Source organism: Corticium candelabrum, chromosome 19 (assembly GCF_963422355.1).
Source record: "Corticium candelabrum chromosome 19, ooCorCand1.1, whole genome shotgun sequence".
NCBI lineage: Eukaryota > Metazoa > Porifera > Homoscleromorpha > Homosclerophorida > Plakinidae > Corticium > Corticium candelabrum.
The window spans coordinates 2,617,287-2,644,571 of NC_085103.1; the positions used below are offsets into that span (position 1 = coordinate 2,617,287).

The window sequence follows — 27,285 nt, forward strand, 5'->3', positions numbered from 1 at the left end:
TGATTCCGCCCGACTCTGTGGGCGTGGACAGCGCGCACGCGCGACGAACCGCCAGATTTGAACTTGTTTTTCTAATATTATGGAGTTGCCCGAGTTTCCTCAGACGCTATGCCCTAAGCACAGTAAGCTGCAAGACTTGCTTGTAATTTTGTGCTTCATGATGGGTCGTTGTGTTGTAGATACGGTTTGTTTCTTGAAGACAGGCGTCAAACCGGGGCCAAATCGGGGACGCAGTTTCTACATCTGCTTGAAGGACAGAGATTGCAAGTTTTTTTCTAGCGCCAAGTAAGTGACAACTAGGTCTCAACATCTGTTGCAACGATTTCTCCGACTGCACTCTCTGTCACTAGAACGCCTAGAATTTGCATTTTTAAATTTTTTACACAGTTTCGTATTTCCATAAGGCCCCTCCAATACTAGCTGTATGGTATCCGTAGGCGCCTCGCGTTGGTGCGTAACACGTCCAATGGAGTTTTCTGACTGTACTGAAATGCCGCGCCCTAACTAGCCTAGACAATACGTATTTGTTGAAACCCTGATATGGAACTAAACATGCAAACTTCCTTAGGTAACTAAGGGCGCGTTCGACTGCCCTCTTCTGGAAGAGGCTGGAAGACTGGAACCCAATCGAACGCTTTCCCATTCTGGAGATTGATTGCGCATGCTCAGTTACAGCACATGTGGATCTCAGGAAAATTGTTGCTAGCGTAAATTGCTCTCTAGAATTGTTTGAGTTACTGCTCTTGTTTGATGGAGAGCTAGATGATGTATCACAGTATGTGCCATACAGATGTAACATACGAGACTGAGCATGCGTAACCACTCCTCTCGTCCATCATCTTCCATTCGGAAGTGGAAGACTGTCAAATCGAAAGCCTCTTCCTTTCTCCCCCCCCCCCCCCTCTTCCTGTTCTGGAAGAGGTTGGAATAGGCCAATCAAACACGGTCTAAGCTTAGTTGTCGTTTCGCGTGATTGTCATCAAGACAATTGAAATGTACAGTTTAATTAAGTATGCAGTTCCGTTCCAACGACAGTGGTATGGTATATTTGTTGACATATAAATTAATACAGCACAGTGTAGTAAGAATTGATCATACTGTAGTATATGGGACAATAGTTGACAAGTGGCATTCAGCTCCTGAAGGTGTTTCTTGGTTGTCAAGTACAATCCCTAGCTACAATAAAGTATGGAGCAACGTAACTTCCTGAGGCTTTATCGTCCTCGTTTGGTCACTTGCACAAATCGTTCTGTAGTCGGACACGGAAACAATTTTTTGAAGTAGGTCTTATAATGAAACGTGGTCGTGGGGAGGGAGAAATTTGAGGTTCGTGGGTAGACATGGATATATATATATATATATATATATATATTAGAGTGGAATATAAGGCAAAATCTTTGGTCAGACATCATGCTTGACTCGACGTTTTACATTCTAGGCATTCATTTTTATTTGATTTCACACTTCTTGTAATTATCGACATCAACATTTAGTTCAATTTCTTATTTGTTGCATTATATTCATTACTGTATTTATTTGCTGTCAAAATATAAACATGAAATTTGGCTTGTTTGCTGTTGTGCTGTTCAGTGTTGCATTGTTATTGATCATGATGACAACGGATGTTGTCGTGGAGGTTACAATTCATTGTAACTAAAATGTTATTATATGTTAGTTAATTAAGCAGCAAGGCCGGTAACGTATTACTATAATGGCATGAACTGATCAACAGATGAGCAAGCTAAACAAGAGCATGTTGTTGTTCAACAAACAACTTAGTTACCGGCACGTGGTTTGTTCTATTCCACTGCAGCTTGTGCAATAAATGGTGCTTGAGGCAATAAATATGATATTGCTCTAAAATGTCATTTTGCACTCACACATCTGGAGATCATCAACTCTTTTAGATCTTGCCTGCTGCTTCCGTCAGTTGTCTGGACTTTTAGGTCGCTCGTTGATTCCCTACCATCCATGCAATAACTAATTATGCCTTGAACAATCATTTACGTATGTCCGATCAAAGCAAAATTGTTGTCTGTCATGTACACCAGTTGGTCAGTCAAACCGATGACCAACCGTTATATTCCACTCTGAGATATATTTTATAATTAATATATATATATATATATATATATATATATATATATATATATATATTTCCTCTATTCTACTATAGTTTCCCAACCCCAACCCCAACACAACTATCTCAAATTAACCCAAGAATATCTTTACTACTGTCCCATGACCATACCCCAGCACAAGGGGAGGAAATCGTGAGTAGTCGAGCACGATCTCTCAAGTTGGAAAGCTCCTTCAACTAAGAGCAAAGAGTATCATTCAGCAAGCGTCGCAGTTGTTTTTGAGTAGAAGAAGCATCATCGATGTCAGGGCAGTTACTGGATAACATAGTATGGAGATTATGTTTTGCCTCTGACTCCCCTGGAAATACAAGCATTTCAGACATATACGAAAAAGCGTCACCATTTTATTTCTGTTGTGCAACCCGGATTAGAAGCCTCACTATGCTCGGCAATTAGTTTCTGGCCGCTGTTTGCAGGATTTTTTGTCTCAGATCAAGACAAAATTTGCGCATGCGCAGTATAATGACTGGGTACACCCTACTAAGTCCAAAGAAAGAGTGAAGAAGTATGGGAAATAGTAAAAAATTTACTTTATTATTGCCTTACTTGTTGTTTGTTGTCTATCTTTGATACAGACATCGAGAAAGCGAAGTGAAGTCATGTTAGCAGATTTGAAATGGACCTAAAATCTTCACACCATTGAAATCTATTTGGTGGGTGTAGCCTAATGATCATATTAATGTCTGACCTCTTAACTCACGATTTCGCCTTGAGACTCACTTTTTACTGGCATATTTAATGATTTGCACCCAATTCTCACGATTGTCAGTCGCTTTGTGTAGCCCTGTCTTCTGGATATAGCAGATTTTTTGAACTAGACTCTTATACGACTCTGCTTGCTTGTACCAGGGCTATCCGGCGGGGTATGCAGTAAAAGTAACGTTTGGAAGTTCGAGGCGAAGCCTTCGCAAGCACACAGAAAGGTAAAGCGACGAACACATAGACCAGAGCTGTATGCTTTGATGTAGGCTGTTAACCACGCCTACTTTGGACACATTTAATGGGCGTAGTTATTTACAAATATGGTCTCGCTATTTGGTGCGAACAAATGTTGTGAGGTCTGTAATGACCACCCTCCTGTGTCAAACTTTGAAGAAACTAATGTATTTTTGGTTTTCTTGGAGTGGTCTTCAAGAAGTATATTTAGAATTTGACGCGGGTGGTTATTATTATTATTATGTTTATGCTGCACCTACCAAATAAATTTTGATGGTATTTAATTCTAAAGACAAAATATGCAGCATTTCAGGTCCATTTCAAATCTACTAAATTGATTTGACTTAACTGTTTCTATATCTGTACCAAAGATAAACAAACACAACAAGTACGGCCATAATCATTAATAAAAAGAAGTTTTACTATTTGAATTTCTTACAATTTTTCACTCTTTCCTTCGACTTGTACTTTCTACATAGGATAGTATTCGTGATTGTACTGGCCATGCATAATTTTTCTTGATCTGAGACAAAAATGCAGTCAGCGACCAGAAACTAATATATTTCTTGGAGTCGCCTAACTTGTGTGTTATTTAGAGACATTCAGCCAGTGACCTGTCCTAATCTAAATCACAGCAGTACTGTTGTACTGCAGTTTATAAAGAAAGACAAGTAAGAAGGTTATATATTGTACTTATGGTTCTACTTTATCGCTGTCTTGTATGATTCATAGACTATTGTACCAGTGCTCTGAGGCTGTAAATGGTGAATGGTGTGGGCGGCAAGTTCTAAAGGCAAGTGCTATACATGAATAAACTATAGCTGTTAAGATATCTTTATGGAAAAGCGCAAGCGGAAACTACAACTTTAAAATTAGTAATTCAGAGTCAGTTGTTTGTGAACAAATAAGGAATTTGATTTTTGAGCTAACTGAATGGTTGGGATTATTGTAGAGTAGACAATGTAATGTTATTATTGGTGTACTGGTTAAGTGCTGGTATATAGGTCTTGTACATATGGGGATGTCTCCAGCACATCTTTATCACAGACTCTAGCTGAATCGGTTAGTTGAATCTGATGGTGTTTATAGAAGACAACAAGTTGGCAGTGTTTTTTGAAATTATGCAGTTCAGATACACATGTAATTGTAGCCTCAAACTTCTAGACCAGAGAGCAAGCGAAGTGTGTGTGTCTCTAGTTTAGACTAAAACGATACTAAATTGATTTCAAAAGTGCTTATCAAATCAAAAACCTAGGCATTTGTCTAACATCCTAGTAGCTGTAGGGTTGTTTACCTAGTTCAATAATGTGATGGAGATATGTGCGCTTTTGCATTACACAAACGTTTCATTTGTAAATGTCATGGGATCTCAAACAAAGGAGAGACGCCTGCAGCGACCACTCTTTGATTCTGCAGCAGTTGCCGAACAGTAGCTAGTCTAACCACCAGTTGTCAAAGGTGATGGTCTACCGACGCTGCTGTGCATGTCCTGTCACCGTAAGCTTGAAAAGATTGAAGAACTGATGCTGGAACTAAAACTAAGTCATGTGCGTGCACCATAGTCTCTAATCACAACTCTGGCAAGGAGGATTTCACACGTGTAATCAAGGTTACTTTACTTAGCATAACCAATTATTACTGCTAAATCAATCAGAATATAGAGCCAACATTCCGGATCTAAGACACTGATTGGCTTATAAGGCTTTTTCTGAGACCTTTTTGGTCCAGACTAGAGTTGTGTGCTCTTTAGTCTGGAAGTTCAAAGCTCATGTATGTTATTTGGATGCTATGGTACAGTACATGTACATGCAAATAGTCAATAATGGAAAGTTTTTCCAATGCATAGCTATTGGGTTCCTATTGTAATAGTATTCTTGCTTAAGGCTTTAGTTATTGTACAGATCATGCATGAACCAGGATAGATGGTGTCAACCAGTTGTAGAAGGACCAGAATGCACATAATTTGAACTATTTTTCAAATGCTAATGTTTGATTGAATACTTAAATGTTTTGTTTCTTCTTATAGCAAGTACAGCTACAAGAAAAAGAGAACTCATCACCATCAGATAGCGAGGCTAGTTCAATACTCACAGGATGGATTGTGTTGAAGTTGTAGAAGGACCAGCATGCACATAATTTAAACTACCATTTTTTCAAATGCTAATGTTTGATTGAGTACTTAATTTTTTGTTTCTTATAGCAAGTAAAGCTACAAGATAAAGGTAACTCGTCACTATCAGATAACGAGGCTAGATCAATGCTCAAATTTTGAAAACCAAAATATATTAACCATTCTATTTTTTCTATAGGAATCTGGAGGCAAGAAAACTTTACTCCAACAAGGCTTAGGCAGCAAACCTACAGCAACCCCTTTCCAACAACAACACGGATCACCCTTTGCTGACAAAGACCTTAACGTTGATGGTATGTAATTGTTCTTCATTCTGTTTAGTAACACATGATTTGTGGTTATATATTCTATTTTGTTAGAAGAGGTTGTTGTCACAAATCAAGAGTCTTTTTCTAGCAAGGCTGTTAACGAAACACCTAGTGGGATGGCAATTTCATGTGAGCCAGTTGTGTCGGAGACATTGCATTGTGCGACACTTTGAAAATGCATATAATTGTGTAGGTGTTGACGATGACATTTCTCAATCTCAGTCTGTTCTACAAAAGATTGAAGCTTCTAAGGAAGTCCAGGTGAGTAATACGATGTTGTGTAGTTACTTCTCTACATCAGACATAACCAGTGACGCGGGACTGGGCCCTGGACATCTTACTGGCAACTAGTATAACAAGTAGCCCACTGAACTAATGCTTTAGAACAACCTTCTGATTCTTATGTTATTGGCTTGGATAATAAAATTTACCAATTGTTGCTTTAGGCTTCTACAATGCCAACTAATTTATTGCACAATAGTCAAGCACTAGTTTGCAAGGACAAAGAGCCGCTGGCCGAAAAACATGTTTTGGAGAAGACTGCATGCATTGATGGTAAGAACAAAATTCACCTGCTGAAGCTTCTTTGCTTTGACATGTCTGTTTAGCAATATCGTTGTTGTATTTATATCATTTTATTGAATGGTAGAATAAATTGCTATTGCAGTGCAAATCTGGTTAATTTCTAAACGTTTCTGATGTATCAACGTTATTTATGGGATTGCTGCTTTCATTAAGTGAGAACTAACAGGCTGTCTTGTTTTATTCAGTGGAAGTTGATAAAGGCAAGGTGCAGTCAGAACAATGGAAACCTTTTCAGCCCATGTTAGTTCGAGGCAACAGTACATGTATGTGGGGTGACATTCGATAAACATTGAGATAATTTTGATCTTGTTTATATTTACTAGCTACTACAACATCTGCTGTTCATCAGCCTGCGAGAGGTACACGAAAACTTACGATTAACTTTTGCTGTGATGTTTGACAGACAATTATTTATGATATTGTTGACAACATTTTGGGCCACTCTAAATAAATGTTTGTGCCCCAAAATAAATCTATTTGGTGCATGTGGGTGGTTATTATTATCTTAATTAATATTAGTTCGACTTAGTTGCATTCATTGAATAGAAACTTTGTATCTGCACATTTTAGTAAATTCGATCACACTCCCTTGACACTATATTTGCATCAGAAAAGTCCATCAACTTTATCCAGCGGTAACACATAATTTTAGAGTAAACAATGAGCAATGCAACAGCACATATCAGTTGCCTGCAGAAAGCATGTTTCTATGCACATCTATTTTGAACTCACTAACAGCATACATGAATTTAGGGTGATGTTCTTAAATCTTTTGTCAATATGCATTTAACTTGCATTTCTTTTTCTAGTTCAGTATGTCCATCCTGCCTATGCAGCTTACCAAGATCAACAACGTCGACTTTATGGTGGAAAAATGACTGATGTTCGCATGCTGCAAGTGAAACAAATCACTGCAGGAGCAATCAAAGATCTTTTCCAGTTACACAAAGCAGTTGTGCTGTCTTCCTTTATCTTAATTGTTTAATTTTTGTTATTTTAGTTCATTGGAAACTTGTCCTACAGAAGAGGTGGGCGATCCAGCTGGCCTCACAGTTCCTTTGATGAAACATCAAAGGGAGGCTTTGGCCTGGTTGGTATGGAGGGAGAAACAGACACCGCCAAGTGGAATTCTTGGTAATCAGACATGTTTTATCTCCTTTTGATTTGCTCACACTTTTGTACTATTTGTTCTTTTTGGAATTTTATTTTGTGACTGTTATCAAAATTTATAGAACCATGCCAGGTAGTAGAAATTGATCTAGAATAGTCAAAATTGGCAACAGATCGAGGGTTTATCAGGTATTTTAGTAGAGTAAAGTAACGGCAATCTTGAATCGTATTTGGTCTAGTCTCGCGTAGCCAGCCCCTCCCCTTTTTGTCATCCGGACGGTGGAGAAGGGTCTTCGTCTGGTATAATTTTTTATGTTTGCAGTTGTCATGTTGCCGTATCATTGATAAACTATGAATAGTGCGGTAAGCTCAGTGATCATTTATAGTAGTCAGGTGACCTTGGCTACTTGGCTAATTACTGATGGGAACCCTGTAGAATTCTAGAGCTCATTGTTACTTGTTTTCAGTTCAGTTCTCTGTGAGAACATCACCTTTGATCAAGCTGGTAAACGTTTTGGCAAAAGGAAGTGCCACCAGAGCGAAAAAATCCTGCGGTTCTAACTCCATTCAACTGTAAGAGGGAGGGGCTGGCTACAGCTGGTTAGAATGAGATCAACATATCTTTTCGCTCTGGTGATGCTTTCTTTGCCAGAACGCATACCAGCTTGGTGAAAAGTGTTGTTCTTACAGAAAACTGGTTTGTAAACAATACATGACGAGTTTTGCAATTCTACAGTGTTCCTACTGTAAACCAAGAAATTCTTGGTATCATAAAAATTTCAGTGCCTCCTGAATATTCCATTTCGGTAGCGATCAATTTTCGGTGCATGGACATCGAAGTCGTCGAATGCTTGAAACTCCTGTGTGGATGCACAGAATATCTCTAGAGTACCTAGTAGTTGACAACTAGTAGACGTTAGTAGTATGATTGTGCAATTGTGCTCAGCACAGTTGGTGTGTACAGCACAGCTGGTGTGTACAGTACAGCAGTTCCTGTACTACTAGTTATATAACTAGTAGTAGATATAATTGCAGACATCACAACTTTGAGTAGGTGTGAGTGAGTGCGCATGCTACTACGTATTACATGCGTGTGTTGTTGAATTGCCCAGCTCTAGCAAGTGTGCGGGATGACAAGCCTTCTCAAATGGCTAGGGAAGACAAATCCAACTCTAAGAGGCGAGTTACCAATACCAAGAACTGCCAGCCTTCCAGACCCCAACGTTGAGGAGATTGAAACTGACGTGGTGGCATGAGCCTCAGCAAATGCAGAGATTGATGCTTCTACTGTATGTGTGAGACTGTCGCAAAGCAAGAGCAAAGAATTTGTTTACAGTATCGCCTCTGAACTGCATACAAGTATGGCGAAGTACGCTGATTTGCATGGGCTGCAAGCAGCCTCGAGGCAATTTTCATCCAAATTTGGGCATAGAGTCTTGTATATGACGATATCGTGTTTTCAGACATTGCTGCTGGCTTCTTACACAAAATTTAAGTAGATAGTTATTTTCAGTACCTCATAAGTCATACCAGAATTATCGAAAATAAATCGCCACTGGTTTACAGTATCTGTAATTAGACAACGTCATCTGACTACTATAAATGACCACTTAGCTCACCACGGTATTCACCGTTTATCGGTGGAGCAGCAACACAAAGGAACTTTACCAGACTCTTTCCCACCGTCTGGATGTCAAAAAGGGGATGGGCAGACTATGCGAGACTAAATTAGGTTTGGCTCGGTTTGCATGCAGTAATGTATAACATTGTTGTCAAAACAAATGAAATAATACAGGAGATATGGCCAAGTTGCAAGCTAGGAATGAAACTAAAGGTGATCTTTAGAGAATCTGTTTATTGCTACAAGTTTGCAGATTGCAGCAGCTTTGCAGTGAATGTTGTACCATGCTTGTTTGTTACATCTCAAGAGTTGGTGTATTTATTTATTTTTTCATGAATTGTAATATTGTCAATTACTAAGGGTTGTGATGTCATCTTAGATCTATGATGTCAGATCGTTGCCAATTAATGGTAGAACCTGTATTTTTAATAGCTTACATTATTTTTATTTTTATGGCTACATGATCGAAATGTTTCTATGGAGTGTCCGTATAGCGATGTACTGCTCTATATCTATAGTGTAACGCAAGTATTAACTGTTTCAGCTGATGATATGGGCTTAGGCAAGACACTAACAATGATCTCTCTTATGATGAAGGACAATGAGACACATCGTGTCAGTGATGAACGTCAACACAAAGGTAAGACAAATGGATTGTGAATTGTTTTTTACCATATGCAATGCATATGTCCAGTACAGGCATATCATTAATAACTTTTTAAGCATGGAAAGGCATGTTGCACGGTGAGGTCATCATGCTGCTATTGCAGCTGTAGCATGAGATTTTTCTTTATAATACAAATCAGACAAGCAAATGCTTTACAATCAATTTAAGTTTTGAGAGCAAGAACTACTATGATTTGGTTTATGCATGGATTTTATTGTGTTTACGGTGTTTTTGCTGCAATATATGTATGCTGTTATAGAGTTATTGGCAACTAATGCCACTCTAGTTGTGTGCCCTGCTTCTGTTGTAATGCAGTGGCAGAAAGAGATCGAGCAACGAGTTCAATATGGCAGACTGTCTGTGTATGTCCATCATGGTTCAAGCAGATGCAGACATCCAGAATGGTCAGTTTATTCTCAATGTAGCAGATGGGTTGATGATTTCTAAAGTAGTTAATGTTGCATGTCAGTGCTTTACTAATATTTTGGTAGTTTTTTTCTGTCATACTAATTATAATTAGTTAACCTACTAGTTGATTAGTCTTGCGCAGACAGCCCATCCCTCCTTATGACTTTCGTTGGCAGGGAGAGGGTCTGGTAAGATTCCATTGATGTTTCGGTTCTGCTGCCCCCAGCATTCCATGTGGCATAAAGACATAACAATGATCTGTTAATTGAGATAAGCGAGCAACTGATGGGAACGCACTACCAATTAGTATCCGCATGTACAGCAAAATTTTCGTTTCTGTTTCTTATGCAGGTACTGCTGGACTTTGTTCTTGTTCTAGGCGAGTTCATTTGCTTTCACAGGTTGCCTGGCTGCCTGCTCTAGGCATGGTAGAGAAGCACGCAGGTTGTCTTCTTGTACGACAACATTGCATGGCAGGCGAGTTGTTCTTTGCAAAATTGCATAGAGGCTCATTTGGACGGTATGCAGCTGCAGCATTCGATCTAACAACAGGACGAGCAGCTTCTAGCTGTTTCTACCTCTGTATGTCCACTTGATTGGCTTCTGTACTGTTACGTTTGGAAGTTGGGTGATCATGCACTTAGAATTTTTGTAAGTGAGATGTCTTTCTTGTTATGCACATGCTAGTTGTTGAATACTGTTGGTTCCCAAAGAACAACTCACCTGCCAATGTTGTACAAGAAGATGTACGACCTGCACACTTTTCCTACCATGCCTAGAGCAGGCAGCCACACAACCTGTGAGAGCAAACAAAGTCCAGCAGCACCTGCAGCAGAAACAGAAGCGAAAACTTCACTGTACATGCGGATACTAATTAGTAGTGTGTTTTCATTAGTTACTTGCTTATCTCAATTAACAGATCATTGTTATGTCTTTATGCCCCATGGAATGCTGGGATTGGCAGAACCAAGACATCAACGTATCCTTACCAGACCCTCTCCCTGCCAAAGGAAGTCAAAAAGGGGAGGGGTTGGCTGCACGAGACTACTAGTTAATGCCCATGTTTACTGTATGATTCAAGGTTAAAGGGGCGCGTGCACTCATGCTGGTGCATGCACATTTCATCGCGTTTGAATTAGTTGTAATTCGCACTGAAGGCAAAGTTGACTGAAAAATTCTTTCTATAGTCTGAATTGGAAGGATCAAGACATTGCAGTAAGAGGTTGCAGGTTGTCTCTACTACAATAGATAGGTCTTCTAGGTATAGTGGTTGGAAATTTTTGTCTAGCATCTCAATTCTGCATTGCTACACTGCATTTTTGGTGAAATTCGCCAACCAATTGGCACTTTAGGTCATACTGGGTTTCTTGCTTTATGCACATGACCCAGAAAGCACACTTGAATTTGTAAATAGCACCTCCTCAAGTCATGGCTTCTTCTGAGTAAGCAAGCGCTCTCAGTTCACACTGAGCATCGAAAATTTACACTGCTGCTGTTCCTGTCAATCAATGCCTGAATAGACAGTCTTGCAGTAGTAGTTTTATCTGTTGATTTTTGTGCTTACGCAATCTATGAACAGCACTAGTAAGGGCTTGCTGGCAATCAAAATGGATCATCTTGCCAGGGCATTGCAAGAAATATGGTACATGCCATAGCTACAACGCAAGAGCTATGCCACTTGAGATCGGCTCAAGAGTGCATGTGAAAATGTGAGTGTGCCCCTTTAATAACCTTGTTGGTATAGGCTTGGGACTTTGCAGGCAGCAGGGTTTTGTCTCGTTTCTATTCTAGGTTACTGGCCACCATTTTAGAGCACAAATGGAATTAGAAATTAATTAAGTTAGATTATTTTTCTAGATCCAGTTTTAAGTGCAAACAATTAAATTCACTGCTATAAACTATTAATTAAATGGTTGGTGCAACATCCTTCTCAAATATTAGGTTACACCTTTCAAGGAGAATAGAATGCCAATTTAAATGAACGACATATATTTCAAACCAACATCTAATGCCGATTTTCAAAGCAGAAAATGCAGTGCTACACAATCTTGGAAATTGTTGCTGGTCATTTTGTACATTTTGACGTTTTGCATTAGACATTTAATTTGTATTCTTTTGTTCTTCTGAGCCTCTTGTTTGGTGGTGTCAGTACTATTGGATTCTGATTTTGTTTAGGCTAACACGTTATGATGTGGTCATTACATCCTACTCTATACTTAATGTTGAAGGACAGAATGCTATTATTGCTGAAAAGGAAAGTGCAGAAGAGAGAGGAGAGGTTTAGCACACGATTAGGCTATATTGATTCACTTACTTAAACAATGTTTAGGAAGTGAAAGAAATGAAGAAGGGAAGAAGAAAGACAGATCATTGCTGCATCCCAAAGCTTTACTGGAGAAGAGTTATTTTGGATGAAGGGCACACAATTAAGAACCATAAGACATCAACAGCAATTGCAGCTTGCAGCTTGGAAGCAGGTGAGATGAAACACACCTTTGAACGTTGTTTGAACTGTCCCTCCTCAAGGATGATAACATTATCCTTATCAAAAAATGACTAAGAAGGCAATCTTAGGTGTCGAAAATATGGAATTATTTTGGCTCGGACAGACTGAGCCTAGGTAGAACATTTTTGTATGGCATTACATGTATAACTACTGTAAGTGCCTCCCCTACTGCAGCCATTTTGCATGTAATTGTTGATAACCAACTTCCAAGGGAGATATGGCATTAAAGGCAGCTGAGGTTTTCTCTGGCTAAAGCATGCTAAGAGCCACCCAATTTTCATGAAATTAACAATTACACCATTGGAAGGCCATCACATACTAAGAGACAAGGTTTACACTATTTTATGTGTTTGTCAAAGCACGTCCCAACACTGGCGCAGTAGGGTAGGTGTTCCTAATTGTGGACACTTCCCGGTAATTTGAGTTACAAATGCTGTTTCTATGGTAACCTGCAACGAAGAGAGAGGGAAACATGCCCGATGTAAGCATCAATGTCTAAGCTTTGGAACAATACTTGTATGACTAGAATCGCACAACGTCTTCTAGCGCACTAGCAAAATAAATGGAATAACGTCTGTGACCAGCCCAAACAGGGGTGTATCCTAATTGTGGGCATTTTTTCTCCGCCACAGAAAGCGACTGAGCCTGAGTAACAGCTGGACTAGATACCTGAATGGTTGCCTCACAAGCTGGTATTTTGGGCTGCAATCAAAACCATGTTCTGTTGTGTATCACCACGATTCACCTGCGAAACTGTTAGTACCTACAAGGTTCCTTCCATCACGTCCACAAATTTGAGGTATACGAATCGATCTTTTATTGGATTATGAAAGTGCCCTGACATTAGTTAAGCAATTATCAAGTACTGGTAAAATTCTGAGCCTAGTTACGTTGACTATAACATGCTAAAGATGTGCATTATGTGCATGGAGCAAATGTGTATTTCCAGTCCAGTAAACACCTGATATCTTTACTCATACTAGATCTAGACATCAGTAATCCGCTGACAATCTAGCTGTTTTCACTGCTACTACATCTGGCCACAATAGGGTATGAAATGAAAGGAATAAAGTAGGTGGAATGTTAGTATCAGTGACATTCGTAATCCAGTCAGAATTTCACTGTCTTCACTGCTACTAGTTCTGGCAACAATAAGACACAAAATGAAAACCTACAAACTCACCTAGGATAGATGGAAGGTCAAAACTACCTTGTCTGATATCAATAATCAGCTCCACCAGCGACGCAAAAAAGATGCTAGAACCACAGTTTACAGTTCAGACATTCATCTAAACATGATTGATTGTCTCCTGCATTGTATCGTAGACAGAACACTTGGTTTCGTGATACACCACAGAACATGGTTTTGATTGCGGCCCAAAATACCAGCTTGTGAGGCAACCATTAAGGTATCTAGTCCAGCTGTTACTCAGGCTCAGTCACTTTCTGTAACGGAGAAAAAAATGTCCACAATTAGGATACACCCCGCATCCAGGCTGTTTACAGACGTTATCCCGTATATTGTGCTAGTGCGCTAGCTGACGTTGTGCAATTCTAGTCGTACAGGTTACAGTGTACCGTTACAAAGCCTAGACATTGGTGCGTATATCGGACATTTTCCCTGTCTCTTTGTGCAGGCTACCAGAGAAAACAGCGATTGTAACTCAAATTACCGGGGAGTGTCCACAATTAGGTACACCTACCCTATTTGGTCAGACAAACAACACATTTGGTGGGACGTTGTCCACACTGGATTTTCTATGGCAATTTACCTACAGGCAACAGAGAAGTTGGTACATTTTGTGATGTTGATTTGATGAGACACTCCTTGACTTGAACATACATGTTGATGTCTTACAGACCCTAAATGTCATCTCTCTCTTCTGTGCAAAATACTGTAGTACCACCACTTCAGTTTGCAAGGCTGTAGGGGGACCACAGTCACAACCTGGTTACGAAAACCACACGGAATGCAACTGCTAGGTCACCTCTTAGTCATGCCAACTTGAACATGTTTTCAGGGTACACCAAGAGGAGGTGGCTGACCAACGTACTCCAATGACACACACACACACACACACACACACACACACACACACACACACACACACACACACACACACACAAGATGCACACATGCATTGAGTACCTACATGTAAGTGTTATGTTGTGAAACAGACATTAGCACAACAAAACAAACTTTGTGAGTCAATTGTTTTAGCTGTGTCTAGTATGGCTGTATGTTTGTTTTTGACTAAAAATATGTTGTGGGTAGATCACAGGTGGATTCTGACAGGCACTCCTTTGCAGAATGATCTTTTGGACATGTACAGTCTTATAAAGTGACAATGGCATAGTTCTGTGTGTTGAGTATATTTGATATAGTTGTTTGTAATTAATACACAGGTTTTTACGTGTTGCTCCATTTAGTGAACTCGGGGTTTGGAAAAATCATGTGTCTGTCAACTCAAGTGGTAATCTTGAATTCAAATCTTATATAGAAGAACTCTTTTTGCTATTGTTTTTCCTAGCTGGATTTCAAAGGTTGGATGTACTTGTTAAATCACTTCTGCTACGGAGGACAAAAGATCAGATTCAAACCAGTGCTATTGTAATGATTGTACTTGTTACTATCTTTTGCATTTGGAGTTTGAGGCTTATTATTTTTGCTTGTCTGAATTAAGGGTTGCCTTCCTGAGAAGAAGGAACATAAGCACAGTCTGCAGCTGTCAGAAATAGAAGCTTTCGCACATTGGAAGATATTTCAGACTGCACGGTGAACATTTGTGTTACTGTATACTTTTGTTTTTTATTGAATGATGGCAATTATTTGTTCTTACTTGGTGTGTGTGTGTGTGTGTGTGTGTGTGTGTGTGTGTGTGTGTGTGTGTGTGTGTGTGTGTGTGTGTGTGTGTGTGTGTGTGTGTGTGTGTGTGTGTTACCAGAAGTCAACAAAAAGCAGTAAGGATTACTTTGCAGTTGAGGGCCAAGTTTGGTATGGAAGAGACTATTGAAGAAGAAGGGATGCTTAAACGTCTACAGTGGTTAAGGCACACTAGCAGAATGGCTGAGTTTAGCATGCCCAAACGTATTCTCTTTGGTCGGTTACCAGCAAAAAGATCTTTTCATGGTGTGAAGTAGCCTCCTCCCCAGCCTCCCACGGGAACTGAAAGTGTCATACGGGAACCGAACACTGCCAGGCTTACGTGAGTCTGGGGACGAGGCTAGTGTGAAGTTACCCTGGAAAGATAGAATACACACAGACCTAAAGGAACTTAATATGCAAACAGATTGGTTTGAAACAGCTGACGTTAGAAAGGCTTGGTATGACAGTTGCGCAGCTAATTTGAGTCCAAGGAGAAACAACAGACTACTACAAAAGAGTTCATCAACATGTGGATTTTGGTGGGATGTTTTGCAGCACACACACACACAACCGTTTTTCTTACAGTAGGCACTGCTGCAAGATACGTAGGCTTGCTCTAGGTCATTGCTTAGTACATCTCAAAACCCTGCTTATTGCATGAGGTCCAGCCATTAGGTTGGGGCACAGCCATTTAGAATGGCATTTTCTAAACCATTTTATCTGTGTTTGGCTGGCTGGCTGGCTATTTGTCTTTGTGTGTATTTACTAATGTACATTGGTGACGAATTTTAGGTGCTTCCTAGCTACTGAAGTGGACAGAACAGAAGGGGGCACAACTGCTACCAAAACTACTCATCTTGCAGATGATCGATTTTCTCAAAGTAAAATTCAGTGTTTGGCAAAATGTTTTAGTCTGTGATTTATCTTTTACAATGTTACAGCTTCTGTGGAAAACCTTTCACTAAGCTTGAGGTCTGTCAACAAAATTATTGATGCAGCAATTTTACATCAAGTCTCAGAGCATGCTGACACAGAAAACAGAGGAAAGTCAACTCTCTTGATTTTGACACTAATTCTTCGTTTACAGCAGTGCTGCAATCATTTATCTCTTCTTGTATCAGTAAGCAATCTCATTTGTACCAATAGTTAGCAAATATTTAAAACAGTATGGCTGGTTACAGAACTTTAGACCTCAGGATTTTGATGCTGATGATGAATTGGCACAGCAAATGTCTTCTTTGACACTCGGTTCAGAAAAATTACTGCCAGATGTAAGTGCCAGTTGCATTTAATTGCAGTGTTCTTGGTTTCTTACCCTGATTTTATTTTGAAGGTATCAAATCAAGGTTCTTGGCCTGAATGCTTTAGTGAGAAGTTTGCAAGTACCAAGGTAGTTTGGTCTCTTTTGTATTTCATGGGATAAATGCATAGTCAGTGTGACCATGTGCAGATTCGTTGTCTGATCGATGAGCTTCACCAAATTTGCACTGCCGACCAGTTCTCCAAAAGGTAAGGCTTTCTAAGATAATAATAAGACATTGTAATTAGAACATGTGTTGCTTACAGTGTCGTTGTGTCGCAATGGACTTCGATGTTGGGCATCGTTGAAACACATTTGACTGCCGCTGGCATGCGCTGTGCTATGATTAAAGGAAGGTCTTGCTCATTCTATTACTATTAGGTGTTGTGACTACTTTATGATTGGTGTTTGTATGATAGTATGAGTCCAGCTGAGAGACAAATTGTTGTTGACTCTTTCAACAGCCAGTCACGTTCAGTTGAGGTAAATCTGAGTATAAATATGCTTTGAGTATAAATAATGGACATTGGTTATTGACGACTTGTGTTGTCAGCATTTGTTCTAATGTTGTAATGATATATTTGGTTTTTAAAGCATATACTTTAGATTGGTGAATGCAGTACGTTTGAACCTTCTGCATTGGTTATCAGTTGTATTTGATTTTTATTGTTTGTTACTGCATCAGTTTTTCAAACATTTTATGTCACAGCATGCACTACAAGTATGCCTATCATTCTTATGGCAGTTTATAATTTAATTTACTGTGCATTTTGTATTTGTAACTTATCTGTGCACCGTTTAGTGAAATTGTTTATAGGTTTTGCTGTTGTCTCTTCGTGCTGGTGGCTGTGGGCTGAACCTCATAGGAGGAAATCATTTGTTCTTGATTGATCCTCATTGGTAAGAGGATGGAGGTTTGTACGAAAGGCAGTACAAGGACAATAACTTATTACCATTATGTAGTTAATTAAGAATGTATTTTGCTTATGACAAGCATGTTTGTGGAGAGAAACAAAGCAGTGTAAACAACTTGCTAACCTCAAAAATACACTACTGTTTAATCATTTTATTCTGTGTTTGAGAGCATGGTGTATGTGCTGTCTAAAATACAAAATTGTGGTGGTGACAAAAATTTCAGCAGCTGACAGAATCTCTGTCAAGTGCTGTAATGATGGCAACACAGAGATTGAGATTGTGCATACTGTTTCACAATTGTCGTTCATCTTCTGGCATATTTCTGATTCTCAATTCGTGGGCCTCATTCTGTTTACTCTCTATCGTATATACGTATGTGGCATCAGTCTTGTAATTTAAATCTATGAAACACAATTTTGTATTAAATTCATTTCACAATCTATTTACAACTCTTTCCACCTTTTTGGTGCTACATCTATGTCCTCTGTAATCAGTGACGACTCGACCATCATGGCTATATGAAAGAATGTATCTTCGATGTGTTGTGCTGCTGCAGTCGTTTTGTTGTAGGAATCCTGCTCTAGAGCAACAAGCCTGTGATAGAATTTACAGAGTTGGCCAAAGAAGAAATGTGGTTATACACAAGTGTGCTAATGCAATACGTATACCACACCCGTTATGTATCAAGCAAATTGTGCTCTTTCAGGTTTGTTTGCCAAAAATCAATCGAAGAACGTCTTGTGATTGTGCAAGAGAAAAAGAAAGCAATAGCAGATCGTGTCCTAACAGGGTGAGATCATCTGAGATGCTACAATTTTAGTTGTCTGTTATTTGATGTTTGTTGTTTTCTAGTGCTAAAGCTTCGAAGGCAACTAGCAAACTATCCATTGAAGATTTGAGGCTGTTGTTTGATGTATAATGAATTGTTGCACTTTACATACTTCTTTTGTTGTTTTCCGGCTGAACTTCTTTTGTTGTTTTCCGGCTGATTATTAAAATCAGTAAACGATTGAACTGTTACTCGATCAATAAGTAGGGATCTAGAGTTTGATGTATAATGAGTTGTTGCACTTTTTGCACATTTTTGTGTTGTTCTCTGGCTGATGAGCAAAGCTAATACTAATAAAGGTTTATTTCATTGCCAGAAGAAATCATTGAAATAGGATTTCTAAAACTACTGTATCACGATAATCCGGGATTTCGTAAATTGTACGGGGCATTGCGTCCCTCTCAACATGGCTGCGCGCGTTGTTCGCTAACGTATTCGTATGTTGTCTCTCCACGTTCTCCTTTGACGGTTCAGACACTATTGGTCATTACAACATTGATAGGAAGTGTGATAGTTTTCATTTCTAGTTGTTTAGGTAGAACGATTTTGCTTATGAGCAAAGGGTTGATGGTTGTAATGCAGATGAAAATGTAGTTTGCAGATTGGCACCCAGTAGTTAGTAACTAACTAAGTGGGATGTAAAAACGTGTGGGACCCGAATATTCGGAAGGGGGCAAAGTCATCGTATGCCGTATCGAGGAGAGAGTTGCGACAACTCTGATTATGGGCGCCATGTACCCAAAACCTAGTCTCGCGTAGCCAAACCCTCCCCTTTTTTATATCTACTGGCGGGGAAGGGTTTGATGAAATTGCACGCAAACAGTGGTGCCAGACATACGCCCGCGTGTTTCCAACTAGTAATTAGATGAAGGTTAAGCTGACAGGTGATAATTACTGGAAACATTCTTCTCTCTGTTGTCGACGAGAAATCACTTGTTGGAAGGCTTACAACAATCAATGGACAGACTTTACAATAGCAGTGTTCTAGCCAGGATTTTTTCCCAACCGGCAATGCTAATTGAATTATGACGCCATTAATAACGGATGATGACGTCATCATTGCCTAATTTTAGGTCATCTTTAACTTGCATTAGATTTTAGGATGGTACAGGTGATATAGACACTATCCGCACACAATTCAGTATGTATACATTACCTATAGTACGTGCAGACACATCCACTGAACACTCCTGCCTGTCTGAGCCATCAAGAAGTGAGTGAGACCAAGGCACAGTCCGGCAGGGCACAGGAACAAGGCCAGTGGCGGTCGAAGTAGAGGAAAGAAAGGAGGTGCCTCGGAAAAGACTGAGACGAAGAGAAGATTGCAATCTTCTACTTGTTCACGTCAGGATCACAGATAGAAATAGCACAACCTTAGTCACTGACACTTGATATAACTGCAAACGATGACCAGGAATATGGCGCGCTCAGAGAGAGAGAGAGAGAGAGAGAGAGAGAGAGAGAGAGAGAGAGAAACGGAGTACTCTGCACGGAAACAGCTAATTTCTGTGTATGTATTTCTGCTGCAATGTTGCTATTACTTGGAAATTACAATGAGACGTAGAAGTAGAAGACGCATCACGTAGCAACTACGTTTCCAACTATTAATTAACTCAATCATTATGATAATAACTCGTATTAGAATGTTCTGTCAGTTACCGCTAGAGGCACAATATACTAAGTTGAGCGTACTTTCCTCTTACACTGCCATCATACTTCAAGAAAGCATAGTACGTGTTTAGGAACTTCTCGAAATAAGCCTTGCTATCAGCAAACGAAACAATAGCAAGAAGAGCACCGTTTTCGCCGTGAGAATGGCTGTCAAAAAAAACTGTAAGTCCACGGTCTACTGCTACAGCAAAAGAAAACGGATGAATCACTAGCACGCCTGCAGAACGACCATTTACGTTGCACTCTGCCTGTGATTGAAGGTTGTCAAAAATTTCATGACACAGTTCAGGCGTTATAAAGAAGTCTTGACAGATTGAAACCCCTATTGCAGGTTTGAGGTTGACGACTTCACTGCACGAGTACATACCTGTTAGTCCTAATCGATCGTACATCTTGTTTCCTTCCATCATGCAGTTGCACATCATTGACTGAAGGTGAGAGCAATTGCCACACAATGCTGATTCGGTTGAAATGAGTTCCTTGCAAAACAAGGCACAAATTATTGTGCACGCGTTTGAACCATTTCTACCGTCTATACGACTCTGACATTGATGGCGTGGAAGCAAAACCACTTGCCGTCCAAATTGTTCATCAGTTACATCCGAAGGGATTGTACTGCAAGGAACAGATGCAGCAGGAACAGCAGCTGATACTGTAATGCTAGTTGGAAGTGTGCGGTGTTGTTTATTTTCCTTCAGTAACAACGGTGATGGTGATTGCTCTGAAGACGCTACGCTGGAAAAGAATGTTTTGATTGTTTTCTGCTTTGCAAGTGTCACAGGTGATGAAGTAGGAACCAATGATGAGACAGTAGGCACGGCAGAACTGGTACTGCCAGGTGGTAGGGGGTCAGTGAGTATTTCCCCAAGGGGACTTGGAGCAGGTGAACCAGTGGTAGCCGAAATTGGAACAAGCATTGAACTGCTAGAACACGACTTTGTTACAGAATGTTGAGACGCTGCTGGTACAGACACCGGTGTGTAGCTTTTAGAGGGTACCCGCCTTGTCTTTTTCCCGTGCCACTTCCGCAGAGCAGTCTGAAACGGAAATTCTGCTGCTGGAGGACCATCAACAGATATCTGCATCAATCGATTGAGAGTAGCATACTGTAGACGGTTTCGACGAGCATTCTTTATAATTTTGAGCTTGCTAAAATCGCGTTCGCTATCTGCAGTTGACAATGGTATAGCTAAACCCCAATCAGCAACACTGAGAAGGTTTGGTAGGTCCCATGAATAATGTCGATGAAGTGTGGCTATTAGCTCGGCACTAGCTTTGCACTGATGAAATCGTGTGTCTGCTCTGATGACAGATTTTGCATGTACCCATTCCACTCTGGTATCCGCAGAATCTACAAGTGGCCTAACAATTTCCTTAACACCGTCAACACTAACTTGGTGAGGTTGACCGAGTAAGTTTAATAAAACTTCCAAATGATCGTTGCCAAAAGAAGACACGTCTGACATTGACATTTCAATAATTGCTACAGGATCAAATATGCTTAATGCTGCAAGCAACGGCATTGCAGGAAATCGGTCTCTCAAACCTTGCTCAAGTTTATCAAAATAAGTATTTCGAACTGTTTCTCTCCATCTGCGTCTCTTAAGATCTAAGTCTCGGATCGTAAGATTTGCAGACTCCAGAAACTGTTCAAGTTGTTGCTCGTTAGACCCTGGCATTATTCGGAGCTGCTCTACGGATGCCATAGCTACATCTAGTGCTGGCTGCAAATCGCTAAAGTTGAAACTGGATTTTTGAAACACTTTCGAAAGCCGAGTCAGGTGAGGTAGCAAATCTTGAAGCATTAGCAAGGAAGCAACAAACTCTACCTTTGAGATATGAGCAAGGTATGCCTTTGCAGCAGCGTCTTTTCTTTCAGAGGCTTCGCGGCTAAGAGCTACTATCAATGCTGGGAAACAGTTTACAAAGGCTTTTACTGCAGCCTCATGCGACAACCACCGTACAAACTTGGGTTCTTTAAGGTAAGTCTCAGTTTTGTCAAACAGTACCTGTACAGCATGCAGAGCTGCTTCTCTCACTGGCGAGTTATGAAAAAAGCGAAATACTCCTCCCAGCGTTGGCTGGAATACGTTATTTAAGTAGGGGACGTCTTTGCACGCGTCAGATACTGCTAAGGCCTCACGGTGACAAACGCAGTGCACATGCACAAGATGTGGATTGACTGCTTTCATTCGGCTGGCAACGCCACTGTGGCGGCCAGTAAAATTGCTTGCTCCGTCTGTGCCAAAGTGCAGACGACGGAGGTTGACTCCACGGTCTTCACACCACTCACATATTGCATTGGTCAAAGTGTAGGCAGTAGTGTTAGGTACGGGTTGGAAAGTACCAAAACGAGACCTAACTACACCATCACAAACAATGCGAAGGTGTAAGTCAAGCTGACAGATATTGCTAACATCAGTTGTCTCATCTGCCATGACTCCCACAAATGCAGATCGCTGAATAAGAGACGATGTTTCATCATGAACTACTTCAGCGAGAGCTTCCAGAAATTCTCCTAGTATTTGGTCACTGTCGTAGTGTGCATTTTTACCCAGTCTGATAGCGGAGAGATCAACACCAACCTGGCCTAGTAGCTCTTTCAAACTATGCCATTTCCTCAAAGCAATATCTTCCTTTGCTATCCAGTACAGAGCTTGCAGGCATTTCAACATTGCAGCATCCTGTTGCTTGTTTTTGTTTCGGATGTGCTGTATCTGCATTCCTTGAATGCCACCACTTTCAGCTACACGTGCAGCTTGTTTGCTGTGACCAATAGCTTGCTTGTGTAGCCAAGACTCCTCGTGCTCCTTTACTGCGTCTAGCTTCAGTCGAGTACAGCCTCTAGTAGACCATGCTCCCCTGTTGTGTCCTCCAGGTAACATTGTTTTATCGTACCGCTGGCAACACACTTTACAGAACAATTTTGGCAGTGAACCATCTTCACCTAGCCGGTAGGTCAGCCACGACCGAGTACTTGCCCATGTTGTGTAGCTAGCCGGCATGCCAGATGGCAATTTCACCTTCTTTGCAGGAGGTCCACTATCTGCTGTTGAGGCTAGATCCATACCTTCAGTATCCAGGATGCGCAGTAAGGATTTTAGTGTCACCGTATGTGAAACATGCAGCGTCACTGTATGTGACACATGCAGCCATTACTAGTACAGAAACTTCAACTATAGGTTATATAGCTATTCAGATGTACCATGACACCTTATATACAAGGCCCTAGTAAAGAAATGAGTTACAACATTCTTGTAAGAGAAGGTGCAGGTGTACATGTGGATGTGCAGGTGTCTTTTGCAAAATGGCATTCCTATCTTGATAGCCTGTTGGTGCACACGTGCCAATGGCAAGGTGAGAATGCAATTAACATGTGATACAGGTACCCTACTGACATGTAGCTGTTTAGCTTTCACAGCAGGCTGTCTCCACAACCATAGTCCCTTCTTCTTACTTGGCAATAATTGTAATCCATCCAACCGGCAAAATCAGCTATATTTACCTTCCCAACCGGCATTTTTCCTTCCCAACCGGCAAAATGCAGGCACTGCCGCCTCTGGCGAGAACACTGAATAGTATGGTATTGTTCTTGGTATAGGGCGTTTAGTTAGCTACGAATTCACGCAAACTGCACGCTAACCTCTGCATAATTACAGTAGAGTCTGCTTAAGTCAAATCTTAAAGGGGCCACAAAAATATTTCTACTTATCCGAAATTCTACTTATCCAAAAAGCCTTGTTTCAACCTCCTTAAATTATGTATTAACTAAAATATGTAAGACTCTAAAGTCACCTGATACCTATGCTTGACTGCAAAACTATCAATCTTTTTCTCTAATTTACCTATTTGGTCTAGCAAATCTGAATTACCATCTCTCTGTACAACAAAATATCGAAGCTTCTGCAAACAGTTGCTGGCTTCATAATGGCTAACTAGTGGTACTTCATCACCACAGTCATCTTCTGTGGAAGGGTTGTCTGCTTCTGCTGAATGCTGCAGACTGCTAACTACTTCAGCTACAGTCATTGCAGGATATACCAACACTTCTGAATCAACATTAAAGAAGTCGACTGCAGCAAAAGAACTGTCTATTAGACCTCTGTCTAGAAGACCCTCAACAAGAGGCATGACACTTGGCTCATCTGTTTCAACATCTGTGGTGGCACTTGTCTGTTTGGAATCCTGCTTTTTTAAAGCAGTTCTCCACTGTGGCCATAGTGGCTGAGTCCCACGCCATCCTTAGCAGTGTCAGTGCGTCAAAAAGATTTATGGAAAATTCAGCTGCTTTGAAACCTGAGTCAAAATGCTGCAGTAACTTGCGAAGCATGAGAGATCTGTAGTGAGTCTTTAAATTCTTTATTATTCCACAGTCACAAGGTTGAAGCTTGGCAATAGCGTTAGGAGGGAGAAACAGAAGCTCTGTAGCTTTGAGACCAGCCACATGCCTATGAGCAGTACAATTATCAACCACTAGCAACACCTTACGCTTGGCTTTGGCCATTGCATCGTCAAATGACCTCATCCACTTGATCAGGGGCGTACCGTGGCCATTGGAATTGGGGGGGCTGAAATACCCGAACACTGACACGCCCCTTTGACAAAAATTGTATTAGTAGCAACAATGCAGACCACAAAGTATTACGTTTACTCGTATACATATATACAGTATGGAGCAGACTAAACAAGCACCTATTTACTGAAAAATCATCCTGCGGTTTCCTCTTGCACAGAACTCTTACAAAAAGCTACGTAACGCTAGTTTTCACCTGACAAAATGGGAAACGCCCACAAAAACTGGGGGGGCTATAGCCCATTTAGCCCATGCCACGGTACGCCCCTGACTTGATAAACAGTTCACCAGTCATCCATGCTCGTTTGTTGGCTTCATATTCAGTAGGCAGTTGCCTAATCCGTTTGAAACACCTCGGGTTTTTGAACTTGCAATCACCAGTAATGGCCATTTTTCTGACCCATCCATTTGGTGCACACCATTGCTGTTCTTCTCTCCTTTGATTTCTTGCCACCATGACATTTCTCATGTTTAAATGCAAGCGTCTTGTCTGGCAAAAGTCTCCAAAACAAACCAGTTTCGTCAGCATTGAAAACGTCTCTAGGATTGTACCTTGCAAGAACTGAATGCAACACGTCCGTCACCCATGAATCAGTAACTTCTTCGTCAACTGCCGCTCTTTCTCCGCACATTGACTTACATGTGAGCGAATGACGTTTCTTAAACCTGTCAAGCCATCCTACACTGCAAGACCAATCGCATTTACCGAGTTCCTTCGCCAGGTCTTCGGCTTTGCTTATTAGGATTGGCCCGCTTAGCGGCACGTTCTCTGATCGCGCGCCCATAAACCACCTCAACAGCGCTTCTTCGACATCCTCGTGCTTAGCAGGTCTAGCGCGTTTCTTACTCACATCAGTGTGCCCTTCGTAGAAAAGTTTTCTGTACCTGTCCTTGTCCCGAACTACTGTTGAAACACTACTTGGTGCGATGCCGAAGTCATTGGCGATGTCCTTTTTCCCGCCCCTTTCAACACAGTCAATCATTTCGATTTTTCGCTTTAGAGATAGCGTAACAAGTTTACGTGAAGCAAAAGAAGCCCAATACATCCGATGGTTGTCGGTTGATAAGTCAAGCCGTTCTCGCAGAGCACATTTTACTTCACGCATGATCTTGATAAGTGATTGGAAGGCGCGGTTTAGGAGGTAGCCGAAGCCCGCGTCTTGTGATGCCTCGGAGCACCAGGGGAAGGCGAATGGAAGTTGCTATGGGGTTTGGCAGGCCTGCAAGTTGATAATGTTGTTTGATGCCGACCAGATACACCTTCAGCGTCCGGAGCACGAGGGGAAGGCGAATGGAAGTTGCTATTGGGTCTGGCATGCCTGCAAGTTGATAATGGTGTTTGATGCCGGCCAGATACACCTTCAGCATCTGGTACTGCACTTCGAAAGCTGTTGACGCGACAAACTCAACGAGAGAGGACTCTGAAGCTGTGAACGGTGACCACTTCTTTTGCCTGCAGAACTCCTTATGCCGTGACACGCCTGCCTTATAATTGCGTCGTGATGAGTGGCGATGCTTTCGTTTAGGAAGAATGTCGCTGCTGGTCCGGGAGACCAATGGTGAGAGCTTCTGCAGGTAGTGGAGTCGTCCGTGGTGCTGCCAGAGGTGCCAATGCATGGAACTTGGGCATCTGTGCGCGAAACAATAAATCAGCAATTACGTTAGAAGAGCCCGGAATGTGTCTAATAATGACGGTAAAGTTATTATTTGCCGCCGTAAAGAACAAGCAACGGACGAGTGCCATCAGATTGGGGCAGCGGGTTGAACCGTGTTGCCACGCGTCGACTACGCTCTGATTGTCACAGTGGAACAAAACTCGCTTGCCGGCCCAGTGCTCGGCCCACGTCAGACCGGCTATGACGACGGCAAACAATTCTTGCCATGTTATGAATTTTCCTGATTCAAGCGTCTGATGCGACTGCCAATCACCGCGGAATCACGCTCCACTGTTGTATGCGCCGAAGCCATGTGAATCCGACGCATCTGTGTAAAGCTCCATATCTGCTACAGCGGAGAGATGCGGATGCAACATCATTGCCACCCCATTCTAGGACAGGGGAAAACGGTACCGCCACCGGAAATCCTTCCTAGTTTCGCTAGTAATATAGACATGGTGATGACTCAGTCGAACGGAGGTTGTCAGGTCGATGAGTCGGCGTAGTAAAATTCGGCCAGCTGGAACGACCTTGCATGCGAAACTAAGCTTGCCGATTATTGATTGCAAATCGCGCTTGGTTGCCTTACGGCGTGACAGCCATTGGGGAATTTCACTCATCGGATCCTTCAGTTTTTCAGGAGGTAACCTAGCCACCAGCGCCTTTGAGTCAAGCTCAATGCCTAGGAAAGTTATAGTTGTAGTTGGGCCTGTTTCTTTGCTTGGCTCCGTCACTACGCCCAGCTGCTGGGCTTTGTCCTTGACCCGTGTCATGGATGCATGGCAAGTGGGGTTATCTGGTTCGACAGAAGAAATCGTCTAGGTAGTGAAGAACATGCTTAATGTTGCATTCGTTTACTAGGATCCATTCAAACGTGTCCGCTACTTGATTAAATAGTGCTGGCGAAGAGCGTAGACCGCATGGCAAGCGCTTGTCGACGTAGTAGTTCCCCCCCCCCCAATAGACTCCCAATAGGTCCCAATCCTCTCGGCGGACTGGGCACAGACGAAAGGCATGTTTCAAGTCCATCTTCGCCGTGTAGCAACCCTGACCGGCTTGTTTC

General features: G+C 41.3%; 4 protein-coding genes across 4 annotated transcripts; 1 reads left to right on the plus strand and 3 right to left on the minus strand.

The window, feature by feature from the left end:
- The first annotated feature begins 50 nt into the window (after positions 1-50).
- Positions 51-18,651, plus strand: LOC134194560 (transcription termination factor 2-like). Its single transcript, XM_062663504.1, has 33 exons — positions 51-122; positions 180-285; positions 3,674-3,748; positions 3,810-3,870; positions 5,104-5,151; positions 5,278-5,325; positions 5,387-5,501; positions 5,568-5,645; positions 5,710-5,777; positions 5,963-6,071; positions 6,287-6,364; positions 6,425-6,460; positions 6,911-7,040; positions 7,102-7,235; positions 9,377-9,472; positions 9,759-9,903; positions 12,083-12,185; positions 12,237-12,384; positions 14,689-14,755; positions 14,820-14,887; positions 14,945-15,024; positions 15,098-15,189; positions 16,072-16,160; positions 16,221-16,399; positions 16,461-16,550; positions 16,613-16,669; positions 16,730-16,788; positions 16,846-16,935; positions 16,999-17,062; positions 17,397-17,479; positions 18,065-18,139; positions 18,201-18,284; positions 18,347-18,651. The coding sequence occupies exons 1-33, from the start codon at positions 80-82 to the stop codon at positions 18,411-18,413; spliced, it is 2,865 nt and encodes a 954-aa protein (XP_062519488.1). The 5' UTR covers positions 51-79; the 3' UTR covers positions 18,414-18,651.
- Positions 18,652-19,831: 1,180 nt separating this feature from the next.
- On the minus strand, positions 19,832-23,566 carry LOC134195089 (zinc finger protein 862-like). The gene has a single exon (XM_062664099.1). The coding sequence runs from the start codon at positions 23,060-23,062 to the stop codon at positions 19,985-19,987; it is 3,078 nt and encodes a 1,025-aa protein (XP_062520083.1). The 5' UTR covers positions 23,063-23,566; the 3' UTR covers positions 19,832-19,984.
- Positions 23,567-23,762: 196 nt separating this feature from the next.
- On the minus strand, positions 23,763-24,498 carry LOC134194561 (tigger transposable element-derived protein 6-like). Its single transcript, XM_062663505.1, has 2 exons — positions 24,291-24,498; positions 23,763-24,235 (listed from the first exon to the last, which is right to left on the minus strand). The coding sequence occupies exons 1-2, from the start codon at positions 24,496-24,498 to the stop codon at positions 23,763-23,765; spliced, it is 681 nt and encodes a 226-aa protein (XP_062519489.1).
- Positions 24,499-24,941: 443 nt separating this feature from the next.
- LOC134194562 (tigger transposable element-derived protein 4-like) lies at positions 24,942-25,673 on the minus strand. The gene has a single exon (XM_062663506.1). It carries the CDS (start codon positions 25,671-25,673, stop codon positions 24,942-24,944), a length of 732 nt encoding a protein of 243 aa, XP_062519490.1.
- Between the last annotated feature and the right edge of the window lie 1,612 nt (positions 25,674-27,285).

What these genes read in the sequence shown, in the direction of transcription:
- LOC134194562 (XM_062663506.1), bottom strand. Translation starts at nt 25,673, where the DNA reads ATGCGTGAAGTAAAATGTGCTCTGCGAGAACGGCTTGACTTATCAACC.
- LOC134194560 (XM_062663504.1), top strand. Translation starts at nt 80, where the DNA reads ATGGAGTTGCCCGAGTTTCCTCAGACGCTATGCCCTAAGCACA. An exon ending in CAGTTTATAAAGAAAGACAA is followed by an intron (nt 3,749 to 3,809) that starts GTAAGAAGGTTA and finishes TATGATTCATAG; the next exon opens with ACTATTGTACCAGTGCTCTG. An exon ending in CAGAAAAATTACTGCCAGAT is followed by an intron (nt 16,551 to 16,612) that starts GTAAGTGCCAGT and finishes TTTATTTTGAAG; the next exon opens with GTATCAAATCAAGGTTCTTG.
- LOC134194561 (XM_062663505.1), bottom strand. Translation starts at nt 24,498, where the DNA reads ATGGCCAAAGCCAAGCGTAAGGTGTTGCTAGTGGTTGATAATTGTACT. An exon ending in ACTGCAGCATTTTGACTCAG is followed by an intron (nt 24,236 to 24,290) that starts GTTTCAAAGCAG and finishes GACACTGCTAAG; the next exon opens with GATGGCGTGGGACTCAGCCA.
- LOC134195089 (XM_062664099.1), bottom strand. Translation starts at nt 23,062, where the DNA reads ATGGATCTAGCCTCAACAGCAGATAGTGGACCTCCTGCAAAGAAGGTG.